This window comes from Xyrauchen texanus, chromosome 30, assembly GCF_025860055.1.
Source record: "Xyrauchen texanus isolate HMW12.3.18 chromosome 30, RBS_HiC_50CHRs, whole genome shotgun sequence".
NCBI classification, from domain to species: Eukaryota; Metazoa; Chordata; class Actinopteri; order Cypriniformes; family Catostomidae; genus Xyrauchen; species Xyrauchen texanus.
The window spans coordinates 35,274,157-35,291,596 of NC_068305.1; the positions used below are offsets into that span (position 1 = coordinate 35,274,157).

The 17,440-nt window shown below is 36.7% G+C and overlaps 1 protein-coding gene across 2 annotated transcripts in view; it reads left to right on the forward strand.

Annotated features, from left to right (window-relative positions):
• The first annotated feature begins 238 nt into the window (after window positions 1-238).
• The window catches only part of LOC127623832 (trifunctional enzyme subunit beta, mitochondrial-like), an 18,804-nt gene continuing 1,602 nt past the window's right edge, over window positions 239-17,440 (forward strand). For both annotated transcript variants that reach the window (XM_052098383.1, XM_052098384.1), the window contains exons 1-13: window positions 239-341; window positions 3,223-3,299; window positions 3,403-3,444; window positions 3,699-3,789; window positions 4,003-4,047; window positions 8,437-8,536; window positions 9,641-9,728; window positions 12,941-13,128; window positions 13,520-13,700; window positions 13,923-14,044; window positions 14,205-14,284; window positions 14,622-14,669; window positions 16,042-16,129. In XM_052098383.1, the coding sequence (XP_051954343.1) occupies window positions 3,233-3,299; window positions 3,403-3,444; window positions 3,699-3,789; window positions 4,003-4,047; window positions 8,437-8,536; window positions 9,641-9,728; window positions 12,941-13,128; window positions 13,520-13,700; window positions 13,923-14,044; window positions 14,205-14,284; window positions 14,622-14,669; window positions 16,042-16,129 (1,140 nt within the window). In that variant the 5' untranslated portion in view covers window positions 239-341; window positions 3,223-3,232. The remainder of the gene's footprint in view (window positions 342-3,222; window positions 3,300-3,402; window positions 3,445-3,698; window positions 3,790-4,002; window positions 4,048-8,436; window positions 8,537-9,640; window positions 9,729-12,940; window positions 13,129-13,519; window positions 13,701-13,922; window positions 14,045-14,204; window positions 14,285-14,621; window positions 14,670-16,041; window positions 16,130-17,440) is intronic.

Genomic DNA, 17,440 nt, shown 5'->3' on the forward strand with positions numbered 1-17,440 from the left:
TGTCAATTAATTGAAATTATGCATAAAATCAAAACGTGTTACCACACAAATGATAGTCTTTAAAAGACAATCATAAAAAATTTTTTATTCTATTTTAGAATTACTAAAAAGTTTACAAATATTTAATTAATGCCAAAACAAATATAATGTGAATTATTCGTTTGCATTCCAAGGAGCTCTAAAATTTTAATTATTATTATTTGTTTTATTTATTTTGCTCAGGCAGTGTTTCGGTCTGCTAGGAATCAGCGGGGTCCTTAGGCTCGTGCACTGCTGTAGTCATTGGGCAGAGACGCGACACATCAAACATCAAACTCTCTTCACCTTCACGACAATAACAGGTACAAAGATTTACATTTATACACTTATACAACAATAGACTCTCTGGGTGTACATGATAAAGCCTGATGAAAATCTTACACACTATTTGACATGCAGGAGGGTGAATGTTCACTATCCTGTTGTGTGCTAAAGTTTGATTTGTGCTTCATGGCTGTGTTTTTAATATTATTTATGGTTATGTGATCAGATTTTTAGTGTTGTTTTTATATTTCTTTTATAATGATACCAAGAGTTTGAGCAGCTGTATAGACGTTTAATGTCGTAGCGTATTTGTCCTTGTACAACCGGCTGACAGATGTAGGTGAAGGGTCACATATATTCACACGCATACACCCCCCATTTGTCTCAGAAATACGTGCATTATCACTAATCATTTACTTATGAACATATACTGTGCATATATATATATATATATATATATATATATATATATATATATATATGCAATACACACACACACACACACACACACACACACTAGCGGCCAAAAGTTTGGAATAATGTACAGATCTTGCTGTTTCAAAAGGCAATCAGCTGATCACAAAGTATAGTCAGGACATTACTGATGTTAAAAACAGCACCATCAATATCTGAAAAAAACTCATTTTTGTTCAAATCTAGACAGGCCCCATTTCCAGCAGCCATCTCTCCCAACACCTTATCCTTGAGTATTCATGCTAAATTGATCATTTGTTACTAGAAAAACACATATATCAAACACAGTTGAAAATTATTTGGTTCATTAAATGAAGCTTAACATTGTGTTTGTTTTTGAGTTGCCACAGTATGCAATAGATTGGCATGTGTTAAGGTCAAATATGGCAAAAAAGGAACCGCTTTTTCTAGAAACTCGTCAGTCAATCATTGTTTTAAAGAATGAAGGCTATACAATTCTTGAAATTGCCAAAAAACTGAAGATTTCATACAAAGGTGTACACTACAGTCTTCAAAGACAAAGAACAACTGGCTCCAACAAGGACAGAAAGAGATGTGGAAGGCCAGATGTACAACTAAAAAGAGGATAAGTACATCAGAGCCTCTAGTTTGAGAAATAGACACCTCACATGTCCTCCGCTAACAGCTTCATTGAATTCTACCCGCTCAACACCAGTTTCATGTACAACAGTAAAGCAAAGACTCAGGGGTGCCTTATGGGAAGAATTGCAAAGAAAAAGGCACTTTTGAAAAAGAAAAGGTTAAAGTGGGCAAAGAAAAACAGACACTGGACAACAGATAATTGGAAAAGAGTGTTACGGAACCCATTGAGCATTTGTGAGATCAGATAGACTGTAAGGTGCATGAGAAGTGCCTGACAAGACCGTCACATCTATGGCAAGTGCTACAGGAAGTGTGGGGTGAAATGTCACCTGAGTATCTGGACAAACTGACAGCTAGAATAACAAGGATCTGCAAAGCTGTCATTGCTGAACATGGAGGATTTTTTGATGAAAACTCTTTGAAGTAGTTTAAGAAGTTCTGAACATTTATTTCAAATTGTAATAGTCATTTTTCACATTATTAAGGTCCTGACTGATACATTGTGATCAGTTGAATGCCACTTTGGTGAATAAAAGTACCAATTTCTTTCCATAAGATCAAAATCTGTACATTATTCCAAACTTTTGGCTGTGTGTGTGTGTGTGTGTGTGTGTGTGTGTGTGTGTGTGTGTGTGTGTGTGTGTGTGTATAGATATGCAGCTCTGGAAAAAAGTATCACTGCAAAATGATCAGTTTCTCTGAATTTACTATTTATAGGAATGTGTTTGAGTCAAATGAAATTTGTTGTTTTATTCTATAAAGTACTGACAACATTTCTAAAAATATAGTCATTTAGAGCATTTATTTGCAGAAAATGACAACTGGTAAAAATAACAAAATAGAATCACACCACGAATAATACAAAGAAAAGAAGTTCATTTTTAACCAACACAATACTTAAGTTTTAGGAAGAGTTCAGAAATCAATATTTGGTGGAATAATCCTGATTTTCAATCACAGCTTTCATGCGTCTTGGCATGCCCTCTACCGGTCTTTCACATTGCTGTTGGGTGACTTTATGCCAATCCGGGTGCAAAAATTCAAGCAGCTCAGCTTTGTTTGATGGCTTGTGGCCATCCATCTTCCTCTTGATCACATTCCAGAGGTTTTCAATGGGGTTCAGGTCTGGAGATTGGGCTGGCCATGACAGGGTCTTGATCCGAGCCTCCACCAAATTTCACAGTGGGTGCGAGACACTGGCTTGAAGGCCTCTCCAGGACTCCATCTAATCATTAGAAGAACAGGTGGAGGATCGGTGATGATCTGGAGGTGCTTCAGCAAAGCTGGAAACAGGCAGATTCGTCTTTGTGAAGGACGCATGAATCAAGCAACGGTCAAGGGTATCCTGGAAGAAAACTCACTTCCTTTTGCTCTGACAATGTTCCCCAACTCAGAGGATTTGATTTTTCCAGCAGGACAACGCTCCATGCCACACAGACAGGTCAATCAATGTGTGGATGGAGGACCACTGGATCAAACCCTGTCATGGCCAGCCCAATCTTCAAACCTGAACCCCATTGAAAATCTCTACAACCTGTTAAAATGCTCTATATGAAATATTTACCCAATTCAGCTTTTTATAGCCTATATTCACCAGATGAGGTTTGATGAGGAATAAAGTTTATTATTATACAAATTATATGAAGTTGACAACAATTTGTATGTGCTGATGGGGCACGTTTCCATATAGTTGCACTTTTCTTTGCATGCCCTTGCTTTTAGCATTTTTTAGCAAGATTAATTTATTTAGCAAAAGATTCAAATTTATAATTCATCAGATTATGAGTAAAGACCTGAATTATCCTCTTCATCTAAAGTGACTGATTACTTTAAATGTTACAGGAAGTTAAAGATGGCATATATGTTGAGGAATTCTCTGAGGAGCGGTCCGGTGGCATCTGCGCGAGCCGTCCTGTTCGGTAAGACACCTTGATATTTCAACAGTGGCAAGATGATAAACTTTGTATTGTGCAGACCACTGAAATACTCAATATTAATACATGATTCTCATTCTCTCTCCAGCTTCACGGTCTCTCAGCACATCTGCCCATCTGCAAGCTCAAGGTAAGTTTCATCATGCAATCATAATGTAATCATTACACTCTGTTTTACATAAGGATGTCTGTAATACCTGGAGAAACACTCCCATTCATCTCAAAGGGAATCATCTCAGTGTTCAGTCTAGTTGTGATGCATTTGAACAGAATGTAAAGTTTAAAACTTGAATTCACAATAGCACATCATTGGCTTCATTTTCAAGTATTATGATTATTTACAGACACTTTGTGAATCTTTTTCTGTCTGTTATAAACAAACAGCAAAAAGCAAGAAGACTCTAGCCAGACCAGGAGTGAAGAACATTGTTTTGGTTGATGGTGTCCGAACCCCCTTCCTCCTGTCCGGCACTACGTAAGTGTGTCTGTGTTTGTGTTGAAGTTGTTTAAAAGGGATTGTGGGGCTAGAGAACTATCATTTTTCATCTAATCCATTACCAGATGCTGATGAGTGCAAAATGAATGATTCAGATATTGTTTATGTTGAAGTATTACTATGGAAATGTTTGCAGATCTGACAATCTGTGTCCCTTTACTCTATCTTGTGTCTTTCTGTCTTTATCATTAGATATGCTGATCTGATGCCTCATGATCTGGCCAGAGCTGCATTACAGTATGTTACCTCACAAACATGCGTATATACAGTATTTAGATATATATATATATATATATATATATATATATATATATATATATATATATATATACAGCTCTTTGTCAGACTTTGTCTGACCTTGGCAATAAAAAGTAGAGCAGTATAATAGAGTAACTTAAACAGCGCTGCATTTATTTTCTTTGATTGTAATGAGAAAAACACATATGAACTAACAATTTTCACATTTTTCTTGAGAAAAATTTGTGTAGCACTTTTCATAATACACATTGTTTAAAAGCAGCTTTATAGAAAATTATGCCTTAAAGGAATAGTTCACCCAAAAATGTAAATTCTCTCATAATTTACTCACACTTATGCCATCCCAGATGTTGATTGTCTGTCTTCAGCTCTGTTGGTCCATAAAATGCAAGTGAATGGGTGCCAAATATTTGAAGCTCCAAAAAGTACATATAGCCTTCATAAAAATAATCCATACGATTCCAGAGGTCTAAGTAATGTCTCTTATTAGCAGCTGTTTATATGGACTGCAATACTTTAGCCACACAAAAGCAGTTTATGCAGTGGTTTGTGCAAGGAGCTCCATTCACTTGCATTCAAACCATTTTAAAATAGCTCTCCTTGTTGACCGTTCAAAGATGGCACTGCAGTTGACGTATCCAAACCAGCTGAATGAGCATCTATGTATGATATCTATGCTCCAACACTGCGCTTTCGTTGTTTTCGTATTTCATGTGTCAGTTCTCTCGTGAGCTTGCCAACACGCTTGACCTCATCCCTAGTGAATTTTTAGTAAAAAATTTTTTGTAAATATTGATCTATTTCTTACAAAATCCTTGCATTTAAAAAAAAAAAACATCCATTGAGTGGCAGCATCATTTGCACGAGAGATTCTCAGTGGATCGTGCGGTTCGCAAGTGATACCGGTCTTCAGTTACCCCGCGCACATCCGCATACCACCACATGAGAAGCATATTTAGCTCTTATTCTTCTTGTGTTTGGCACTTTATATCATATAATTTGCTTCGGCAGCTGCAATTTCGGACCGCCGAACAAATTTTATGAAAATGTTCAATACAGGAAAATTCCTGTTAATGTCTTAAAGCCCCTAGAGAAAGCTAAAGTGACTGTAGCAAGGGAAAACAAGCTTCTTTCAGTGTTATTTAGTGGTGAAAAAAGAACCAGACCTATGGTTTTACGATATATACTCACCAACCACTTTATTGGGTACACCTCTCTAATACTGTGTAGGACCACCTTTGCCCCAGAACGGCTTGAATGCTTCGTGGCATGGATTCAACAAGGTGCTGAAAACATTCCTTAGAGATTCTGCTCCACGCTGACATGAGAGCATCACACATTTGTCAGCTGCACATTCATAGTGTGAAAGTCCTGTTCCACCACATCCCAAAGGTGCTCTATTGGATTGAGGTCTGGTGACCATTGGAGTACACTGAACTCATTGTCATGTTTCTGGAACCAGTTTGAGATGACGTGTGCTTTGTGGCATGATGCGTTATCCTGCTGGAAGTAGCCATTAGAAGATGGGTAGACCGTGGTCATAAAGTTATGCACATGGTCAACAACAATACTCAGGTATGCTGTACCTTTTAAAAGATGCTGAATTGGTATTAATGTGCCTAAATACACCACCACCTCTTGCCTAAACCGTTGACAAAGCAGGATGGATCCATGGATTCATGTTGTTTACACCAAATTCTGACCCTACCATCTGCATGTCAGACCAGGCAATGTTTATTTCCAATCGTCTACTGTCCAGATTTGGTGAGCCTGTGCCCACTGCAGCCTGTTTCCTGTTCTTAGGTGACAGTAGTTGTACCCGGAGGGGTCTTCTGCTGCTGTAGCCCATCCGCCTCAATGTTCAATGTGTTGTATGGTCAGAAACGCTTTTCTGCATGGCACTGTTGTCACATAAGGTTATTTAGGTTACTGTCACCTTCCTGCAGTGGTGGACGAAGTACACATACCGTGTACTTGAGTTAAAGTAAAGATACTCAAGTAAAAGTAGAAGTGCTGCCTTTAAACATTCACTTGAGTAAAAGTACAAAAGTATTTGCCTTCAAATGTACTTAAGTATCCAAGTACTATGATTTTTTATGGCCATAATGTCCTATTATAATTTGTCACAAGACTCTTGCTTAACTCAGTCTACATGAAGACTAATGTCACTCTTGGCACACCAATCCATTAATAAAATGACAAGCGAGATCACTGTCGCAACCGTCTATGTTCACAACTCTCATATTTAACGGCTCTGGGGTGCGTTTCCCGTACAACGACGTTACTTGCTGCTCCACTACCGTAGTACGATGCACTGTTGAAGAAATCAACTTGCTAGTCACGACTGTTTCCCGAAACCGTATTGTCGCAAATTGGTTGTTCAACCACGTTGGTTAATGATGTCACACATGTGGTGGAGTAAAAACTACTTTTAATGAATCTGTTTGCGATCGAATTAATGCTAGATGTTTTGCTATAAATTACGGACATGTCATCTGAGGACTATATCATATTTTTCTCAGTTATTTGCTTTATTTCCAGATTCAATCATAGGCTCGTTCTTACGCACTAGAGCACGTTCACACATGTGCACTCTTCAAAAACGGTGCTTTAAATCTATTGACAAACTAAAAGACATAAAGGACATTTGTATGTCTTCTAAATAAAAAATACTGATTGTACTGAATGTCATCTTGCTTATTTGGCTCAAGATAATAATTTATTAAGCCCACATGTTATAATAACAAGAAACTCTGCTTCTAACCACAGGTCGAGAGCTGTCGTTCCAACCACACAACTCTGCGATGCTGTTTGCGAATGTTCGTTGGAACGATGGTTTCGGGAAACACCGACTCGTTGAACTTTGATGATAACGACGGAACTTGCGACCATAGTTGGCTAACGATGCTTTTGGGAAACGCACCCCTGGTTCGCGCTTAGTAGATGCCGCCAAGGCAAGTTCAAAACAAAGCGCGCGCGCTGTACTGTGATTGGTGGCTCGTTTGACCAGTTACGTTTTTATCCACTCATAAATAAAAAGGAACGACTGATTTTGAAAATGTAGTAGAGTAAAATGTAAGATATTTGACATTGAAATGTAGTGGAGTTAAAGTAAAAGTCTCCCCAAATTTAAATACTTCAGTAAAGTACAGATACGCAAAAAAGCTACTTAAGTACAGTAACGAATTACATTTACTTCGTTACTGTCCACCACTGCCTTCCTGTCAGTTTGGCCCCGTCTGGCCATTCTCCTCTGACCTCAATAACAAGCCGGTTTCACCCACAGAACTTCCGCTCGCTGGAGGTTTTTAGTTTTTTTGCTCCATTCTCTATACACTCTTGAGACTGTTGTGCATGAAAATCCCAGGAAATCAGCAGTTACAGAAATACTCAAACCAGCCCGTCTGGCACCAACAATCATGCCATGCTCCAAATCACTGAGATTTCTTTTTTAAATCACGGAGACATTATTTCCCCATTCTGATGGTTGATGTTAACATTAACTGAAGCTCCTGACCCGTATTTGTGTGATTTTATGCATTGCACTGCTGCCACGTGATTGGCTGATTAGATAATTGATTGAAAATGTAGTTTTACAGGTGTACCTAATGACGTGGTGAGTGTATGTTTATTATTCAATATTATTTAGCAGCTTGAGCAAAAACAGATTGGCATTCATAATTTGTTGTCCTCTTCTGCCGGTTTCGCTTTGCATGTAAACTTTACTGGCCATATTACTGGCTTATAACATGTGCGCAAGTGTTCTCTTATGTTTACATTTTGACGTAAAATCTAGAGAATAATAAGTCTCATGTAATCGGGGATTTCTTACATTGTGTGATATATGAATAAGCTTGTTTTTGTTACATGCGAGTGCCATGATGGGTGTCATCTGGGAGAGGCACAACTTTGCTATTGTGTTTATAAAAAAAACGATCTGTTTGATGTAATGTAGTGCTGGGACATGACACCTTTGTTTGGCAAATTTGACAAGCTGTAATGCTACAAACTACTTGGCATTTGCCATCGATCTTCTCGCCTACATACTGTAGATCTGTTGCTCCTGTGAGCTCTCAGTGCCGCCTCTCTGGGGAGGAGACTGTTTTGCAGCTCTTAATATTGCGCTGCTTTGTTTTAATTACACAATATTTGTTTATGTGTCGTACGATACATATTGGATTGACTCGTGAGCGACGTGTTGTAAGATACATTATGATACAATATTGTTTATACCCCTAATATTCATAGAATATATATATATATATATATATATATATATATATATACTCATCACCTACACATAGCCAACTCATTTAATTATACATCATTTAATATTGTGTGTGTGTGTGTGTGTGTGTGTTTTTTCAGGGGTCTGCTGAACAAAACTGGTGTATCGCAAGACGTTGTTGATTATATCGTCTATGGAACGGTCATTCAGGAAGTGAAGACCAGTAATGTGGCCAGAGAGGTCAGACTCCTGTCAGATTATTTTAATGATAGACTGCTGAACAGAATTTTAAAGTTTAGGGTGGCCAAGAGGTCAAGCATCTGTCTAGATTTTTCATTCCACAGAATATTACAGCAAACAAATGTTTTTGCGTTGTTATTGGTAGAGCTGGATATTGATACAGATTTTCCATTTCAAATTTAGATTCGATATAAATTCATGTGTAAATTTCAGTTAGAATGTCCACTTTGCTTGCATATGAAAGAAACTCTCTCCCAACTAATGCTGTTAATTATACAGGGGACCTTCCAACTAGGTACGTTAAGGAAATGTTCATTTTAATAATTATATTTAATTCGTTTTTGCATAATTTGTCACATTTTAGCTTTTCAAAATTAAAACATAAATAATTTATGCAATAAATAAATATTATATTTGCAAATATTATATTTTGTTACATGTTTATTATTTACATGCATAATTTGTACTATATACAAGTATTTACATTGATTTCTTGAACACGTGCTGAAAATCGGTACTGTCTCTTTAAGAGAACCGGCAAATCTATAAAGAGCATCTTTAAATGAGCACATATTAAAGAGAGAGAGACTCAAACGGCTTTTCCTCATCCCTGCTATTCATGATTAGCATTACGTGTTTCATTTTTGTTCTTTTGATTAACAACTGACTTTAAATAATAGAGAGTGTATTAAGAGTCATTATTCAATAACTAATAGATTGTGTGGCGTTTGTTGGACACACACACTGAAGGAGTCAAACCAAAATTTACTATCAACCCACTATACTACTCAGTCACTAGTGAGTGAAATCTGAACATTTACCAGCCAGTGGCTAATCATAGATATTTTTTGTTCCATAGCAAAATGTATGAGTGATTTACTTGCATTGTAGTGGCGGATTGTGATTAAAGTAAAAGACTGATCTTGGGATTTAAGAATCGTTATAAAGATCTTTCAAATGAAGATCGCGATGCATCGGAAAATCAATATTATTACCCAGTCCTAGTTGGTGATTTCGGCTTTTAAATTGGGCACATGCTTCTGAGTATGAAATTGTTTAGTAATGATTTTAAGCTTTTCATTCAATTTGAATGTTTTCCTGTAGGCGGCACTTGGTGCTGGATTCTCTGATAAGATTCCTGCTCACACAGTGACTATGGCGTGTATTTCCTCCAACCAAGCCATGACTACAGGTAATGAATGAGCACACTTACACAAAGTGTCTGTAGTGTCACGAACATCAGGTCACATTTCACCCCAAAATCATATGAAATGTTTGCATAAAGAAAATTTAGCTTATTTTATGAAATTTAGCATTTTTTCCCCATAACAATGAAGCACAGATTGACATTTTAACCACAAGACTCATTACTGTAATTCATACAGACATTTTGGTTAAAGTTCTTTGTAACTCCCATTATTCTCATAGAATCTCATTATAGATCATTTTATTATAATTATAGATTATTAAAAAACGAAAATACATCATAAATGAATGACATTACAGCAGATGGGTCATTATCAAAATATGGTGACACACATGCCCCTTGAATTTCAGTCATGAAAAAGATTTAAAATAGTCATTCTATAACCTTCTAAGTGTCAATTCATAAAATAACCTAACCTTTTATTAAAGGGATAGTTCAGCTTAATGATATCCCAGAGTTGTATGACTTTCTTCACCTGAACACATTTGAAGAAAATTAGAAAGATATCTTAGCTCAGTAGATCCTTAAAATGCAAGTGCATGGAGATTTATCTTTTGAAGCTCCAAAAATCACAAAAAGTCATCATGAACGTCATCCATACGACACCAACAGTTGAATTAAAGGTGTATTTGGTAAATCCTCACGCTCATTGGCTGCTGCCTACAGTATGTAGAAATGCTTGGCTATGCTTAGCGCAGTGTTGTTTGGAGACAATGGGACATCCTTTTATCATGATTTATAAGCAGAGACAACGGGAGATTCAGTAGTTGAACTGCCGAAGAAGCGGAAAAAGGTCAGAAGCAAGAAGACAGAAAGACCGGCAAAGGCAAAAAACATTGGTACGGCATTTGTTTAGTAGCTTGGCACAGCGATTGTCTTGGATTATAAGTAAACCATGACATTGGTTTGCTTGGAAACAAAATGAGTTCTGCAAATACAGTATTCATGTAGATACTAAATTTGATCATCAAAAAAATTATAATATTTTCTTTACCATGACATTCTGTATCGCTAGATAATTGAGGTTTATTTTACGCTTTGCAGTTCTCTAATAAAATTAATAACTCTTTAAAAATAGCGTGAAATTTAGACAGTCTCCAAAGATTATTGATATTAGGAACAATAACAATCTGTCCTTAACGGTAGCAGTCTGGTCGCTCGAATTCTGACATTTGCTTTTAGGCAAAGCAATTATATTATAGTAGTAATAAATAACTTAAAAAACTAAATAAAAAAAAAGTCCTCAAACTCCGACATTTTCCTAATGCAAATTATATTTCAAAGTGAGTATTGACGCTGACTACCACCCCTGGAGTCGTGAGTTTGAATCCAGGGCGTGCTGAGTGACTCCAGACAGGTCTACTAAGCAAACAAATTGGCCCAGTTGCTAGGGAGGGTAGAGTCAGATGGGGTAACCTCCTCGTGGTTGCGATTAGTGGTTCTTGCTATCAATGGGGCGTGTGGTAAATTGTGCGTGGATCGCGGAGCATAACATGAGCCTCCACATGCTGTGATTCTCCACGTGTCACGAGCCATGTGATAAAAAGCGTGGATTGACTGTCTCTGAAGCGAATAGTGGTAAAAAGAGACTTGTCCTCCACCACCTGTTTTGAGGTGTGTAACCGCGCCACCATGAAGTCCTACCAAGTAGTGGGAATTGGGCATTACATAATTGGGAGAAAAGGGGATTAAAATAAATGTACACGCAGAAGAGCAATGCTAACGCTAGCTAGAGAACTACTGAATGCCCCTTTAATGACTTCTGAAGTGACACGGTTGCTTTTGGTGTAAAAAAGATAAATCATTAAGTACTTTTTTTTTTACTCTAACTCATGCTTCTGATGAGCAGCATTACGCATGCGAGAACTGATGCATGTGTGTGTCACAGCAGCAAGAGCAGTATTACGAGTAGATTGAATGCTGTACAGTAGCTTGGTTGATTTTGGTTTAGATCTGTATTGATCTTTTTCTTTACTCACAATTGTGTGTGTGTGTGTGTGTGCGCGCGTGACTTATAAAGCGTGCACGCTTTTCCTGGATGTCTCAACCGAGTGGAGAACGTGAGATTACATCAGTATCCATGGCAACACAAATACGTCACACAAGAGCCCGCTTGGACTCTCGTGAAGCGCTGTTTAATAGTTAAAAAGTATTTAAATATTGATCTTTCGCACCAAACTGATCGTGCCGCTTTGGAAGACATTAATTTAACTGCTGGAGTCGTATCGATGACGTTTATGCTGACTGTCTGTGATTTTTGGAGCTTCAAAAGAGAAATCTCCATTCACTTGCATTTTAAGGACCTACTGCGCTGAGATATTTTTCTATTTTTCTTCATATGTGTTCTGGTGAAGAAATAAAGTCATGCACACCTGGGATATCATGAGATTGAGTAAATTATGAGAATTTTCATTTTTGGGTGAACTTTAAATAATATGATTTGACTATATTGGGTACAGATTTTTTTTTTTACATTTATAGAATTTGTATTTGTCAACTACATGAAAAAATGTAAATGTACAGATTTTTAAAACGTGTTCATCTTTTACTCCTTTTGTTTTCTCAAGTCAAGCATTAGTGTAAGGCATAACAAGTGTGCAAAAATGCTAAGCAAAATAAGTAATTAATAATTTAAATAATAATAAGAAATTGAATTGTCCCTTGATTTCATGTTAATGGTGTTATCAGTTAAAAACTTCAGTTCAGTGATTTTTCCATCATATTGAAACATTTATTTACTTACATTTTAACTAATTTTTCCACATGGTTCTTTTAAACAATGTAACATCAACTACATATTTAATGTTATCATGAAACTTTTTTTATCGATTTATTGGGATACATTTTTTTATTTTATTTTTTTGTCTAATCAGTGGTGAATGTTGTGAGATGCTATTTTAGAAAATTCATCTTTTATGAGAAGAAAATATAAAAAATGTCACAATGCAAAAATCCTTTCTAGCCTTTAAAACGGGCTTAATTTACCTTTATGAAAATTATACATATATTTTTTGTTTCTTTTGATTTTCAGGCGAAATGTGACTAGGACATAGATTTATTGAGTTAATAAATTCATATGTTACACACATTTTATGGATGATGTATCACCTATTTTAGTTCAATTATATTCTGCCACAGACTGAACAAAATCACTCAAGACCAACATGTTTTTATTGATGTGTTGATTTGTTTTCTAGCTGTTGGTTTGATTGCTGCTGGTCAGTGCGATGTCGTGGTTGCTGGTGGAGTCGAGTTTATGTCTGACGTTCCGATTCGCCACAGCCGCAAGATGAGGAAGACGATGCTGTCACTCAACAAGGCGAAGACCCTCGGCGCCCGACTCTCTCTGCTGGGCTCCATCCGCCTCGCTCACCTCGCACCTGAGGTACTACATTACCCATAATACACCTCACATATTACCTGTAGCACACCTCGTGTGCGGGGAACACAATCTTGACAACATGACAACATTGTTCACACTGTTGAAAGTAATTACCCCTGTGATTTTACCATTTTACAATACAAGATATTAGGCATGACGTGTCACGCTAAGCAGATTTTTTACCCCATTGTAAAGGTAGCGCATGGCATTGAGGGGTTTATTGCTTTTATTCAATGTCAGAATCAATATAAGACAACAATGCTCATTAATTAAATGTGTAAGTAATAATAAACATAATCAGTTGTTCTGCTAAGTAATAGTTCATTAGCTCAAGGCTGATTACAGTTGCTAAGCACTCCTGAAACATTGTCTGTATGTATTTCTGTGTGTTTAGCTGCCGGCTGTAGCTGAATTCTCCACCGCGGAGACGATGGGTCACTCGGCAGACCGTCTGGCCGCTGCGTTTGGTGTCACACGCTTGGAGCAGGATGAGTTTGCGCTGCGATCTCACACTCTCGCCAAGAAAGCGCAAGATAACATGCTGCTCAGTGACATCATCAACGTCAAAGTGCCAGGTGAGCAATAAGTACAATATTATTCTGTTCAGCTCTTTACAGTGAGAAGGTTTTGTTTTTGTTGTTCGTTTGAATTGATTCAGCATATGCAAGAGCATGCAATTTGGACAGAAAAACTAGATTACTGCACATTTTACACTTGAGATAGTTTTGTCAAGCAGGAAGCTTTGATTTGAGCAGTTATGTTGGTTCATGTGAATGATGTGTGTGTGTGTGTCACAGGGAAAGATATTGTGTCCAAAGACAATGGGATCCGTCCTTCCTCCATGGAACAGCTGAGCAGACTGAAACCTGCCTTCATCAAACCTCACGGCACTGTGACGGCTGCAAATTCCTCCTTCTTGGTCAGTTATCCACCAGATGATTAAATATTCATTTTATTAGCTTTTATCAGCTCTTTATTTTTAAAGGAAATTCAGTCAGTACTCTCACTCACATATGAACGTGTGTGTGTGTGTGTGTGTGTGTGTGTGTGTGTGTGTGTGTGTGTGTGTCTTTTCTCAGACTGATGGTGCATCTGCAGTCTTGATCATGTCAGAAGAGAAAGCTCTTGCTTTGGGTTACAAGCCCAAAGCATATCTCAGGTACAATAATAATAACATTTCTGACATTAAAAATGAATGAAAAAAAAATCTGTCACTATATAAAAAGGGCAGATTGAAAAAAGAGACATGAAACTAACATTGCTCTATATGAATTCAGTTGGCTGGGACATCAGTTATACAGTCTAGAGGGCATTATACAAAAATATTGACCACAGACAGCTGTGATTGACCAATCAGAATCAAGTATTCTAGAGAGACATGGAATAATTTACAATTATCGAAATTTACAGCAGGCAAATATCATGTGGGCCACAGCAAACAGTGGCTCGCTGTGTTATTGTTCATATTCTAATGCGTCTTTTTATTTCATCTTTAGAGATTTTGTGTACGTGTCTCAAGACCCAAAAGACCAGCTGCTTCTCGGGTGAGATTCTGCCTGTTTTTTCTTCTTTTCTCTCTCTCTGTCAGGAGTATGAGGTTTTGTGCTGTGGATTGTATTATTGTTGTGTTAGTGTTGTAGTGGAACACAGCATGTCGTACAACTTTGATTGATATTCCTACATTCTGCAGTTAAATAAGGATACTCCAGTGTAGATTTCTCTTAGAAAGTATTGTGTTTTTCTTCTTATGGGTAGCAGCAGTCACAATCTTTTCTGAATGATCCAACATTGCTCTATGCAAGTAAAGTAAAAAGATTGAAAATCACCAAGTCACTCAATAGTTATCCTGTAGATGAATTAGGTTGACCAATATTCACATTTTCGGTTATCAATTCCCTAATATTCCAGTATTTTTTACAAATAATCATACTTATCTACTTTATCGGTTATCAGTTCCCCAACTATTTCAGTATATTTTCCCCCCTAATATAATTTTTTTTCCACAAAATTAGTTTCTCCCAAATATTCTGAAAATTGTTTTTACCAACATTTACACCTTTCTACTAAATCGCCTATAAATTCCCCAATATTCCAATATTTTTGAACAATATTCACACTTCTACTTTATCGGTTATAATTCCCCAAGTATTCTAATATTTTTATAAATATTCTTTTCATCCTACCTAATTATTAATTTCACTATTTACTTTTTCTTTTCCCAAATATTCCGATTTTTTTTCCGACTTCATCAGTTATCAATATGCAAATATTCTTTACTTTATTAATTACCAGTATTCACACTTTTTCCATTTAATCCGCTATTAATTCCAAAATATTCTGATATTTTTTTTTTTTTTTTACCAATGTTCAAACTTCTATACTTAATTGGCTATGAATTTCCCAATATTCCAATAACATAACATTTTTTTTTACCAATATTTACAACTTTGTACTTGATAGGTTATCAGTTCCCCAAATATTCTAATATTTTTACCAATATTTAAACTTTTCTACTTAATTATCAATTTCACAATATTTAAATATAAAAAAAAAATCACACTTTTCCGCTCAATCGCTTATCAATTCCCCAATATTCCAATTTGTTTTTATCAATATTTACACTTTTGACTTAATCAAAAAAATTATATATTTAAAAAAATATATATATTAACGCATGCTTTTACTGTTGTTGCCTAATGACTATTTATTTAATTGGTGGTCAAAAGGATAAAATACATTTAATAAAAGGTTTTCTGCAAATAAATAATCTGTATCAGTTGTAATAGAAAGTATTGGTCCAATATTGACCTCTCTCTAATTCTTTAGTAAGATATTCATATGTAAATATGACATTCCCCGTTGTTTTCTCTTTATCTCTGTCTCTCTAACACATACTCTTTTCTGATTAATTCTCAGACCGACTTATGGCACTCCAAAGGTCTTGGAGAAGAGTGGTCTAACCATGAACGACATCGATGTGTTTGAGTTTCATGAAGCTTTTGCTGTGAGCATCACATTTTGTTTTTCATTACTGTGAATTTGTTTGGTATAATTGTTAATATTGTTATAAAGGCAAAATTCCACTTGTTTAGTGATTGACACAACTCTTACAAAATTGTCTTCCTCATTAGAAACTATTGAATTCATTGCTACTGTCTTGTTCATTGCTGTGCAGTAGGACAGTTGAGCACTTCAGGGACATTTCTGGTATTTCATTACTGAATATAATTTACAGTTGAAGTCAGAAGTTTGCATACACTTAGGTTGAAGTCATTAAAACAAATTTTTAACCACGCCACAGATTTCATATTAGCAAACTATAGTTTTGGCAAGTCGTTTAGGACATCTACTTTGTGCATGACATGAGTCATTTTTCCAACAATTGTTTACTGACAGGTTTTTTCACTTTTAATTGACTATATCACAAATCCAGTGGGTCAGAATTTTACATACACTATGTTAACTGTGCCTTTAAGCAGCTTGGAAATGGAAATCTAAATATCAAGCCTTTAGGCAATTAGCTTCTGATTGGAGGTGTACCTGTGGATGTATTTTAAGGCCTACCTTCAAACTCAGTGCCTCTTTGCTTGACATCATGGGAAAATCCAAAAAATCAGTCAAGACCTCAGGAAAAAAAAAATTGTGAACCTCCACAAGTCTGGTTCATCCTTGGGAGAAATTTCCAAATGCCTGAATGTACCAAGTTCATCTGTATAAAAAAACAAAGCATGCAAGTATAAACACCATGGGACCATGCAGCAATCATATCCGCTCAGGGAGGAGACGCATTCTGTCTCCTAGAGATGAACGTAGTTTGGTGCGAAAAGTGCAAATCAATCCCAGAACATCAGCAAAGGACCTTGTGAAGATGAATGAGGGAACAGGTAGATGAGTATCTATATCCACACTAAAAAATTGTCCTGTATCTGCATAACCTGAAAGGCTGCTCAGCAAAGAAGCCACTGCTCCAGAACCGCCTTAAAGCCAGACTACAGTTTGCAAGTGCACATGGGGACAAAGATCATACTGGAGAAATGACCTCTGGTCTGATGAAACAACAATGTAACTGTTTAGCCATAATGACCATCGTTATGTTTGGAGGAAAAAGGGTGAGGCTCGCAAGCTGAAGAACACCATCCCAACTGTGAAGCATGGGGGTGGCAGCATCATGTTTTGGGGGTGCTTTGCTGCTGGAGGGACTGGTGCACTTCACAAAATAGACTGCATCATGAGGAAGGTAAATAATGTAGATATATTGAAGCAACATCTCAAGACGTCAGCCATAAAGTTAAAGCTCGGTCACAAATAGGTCTTC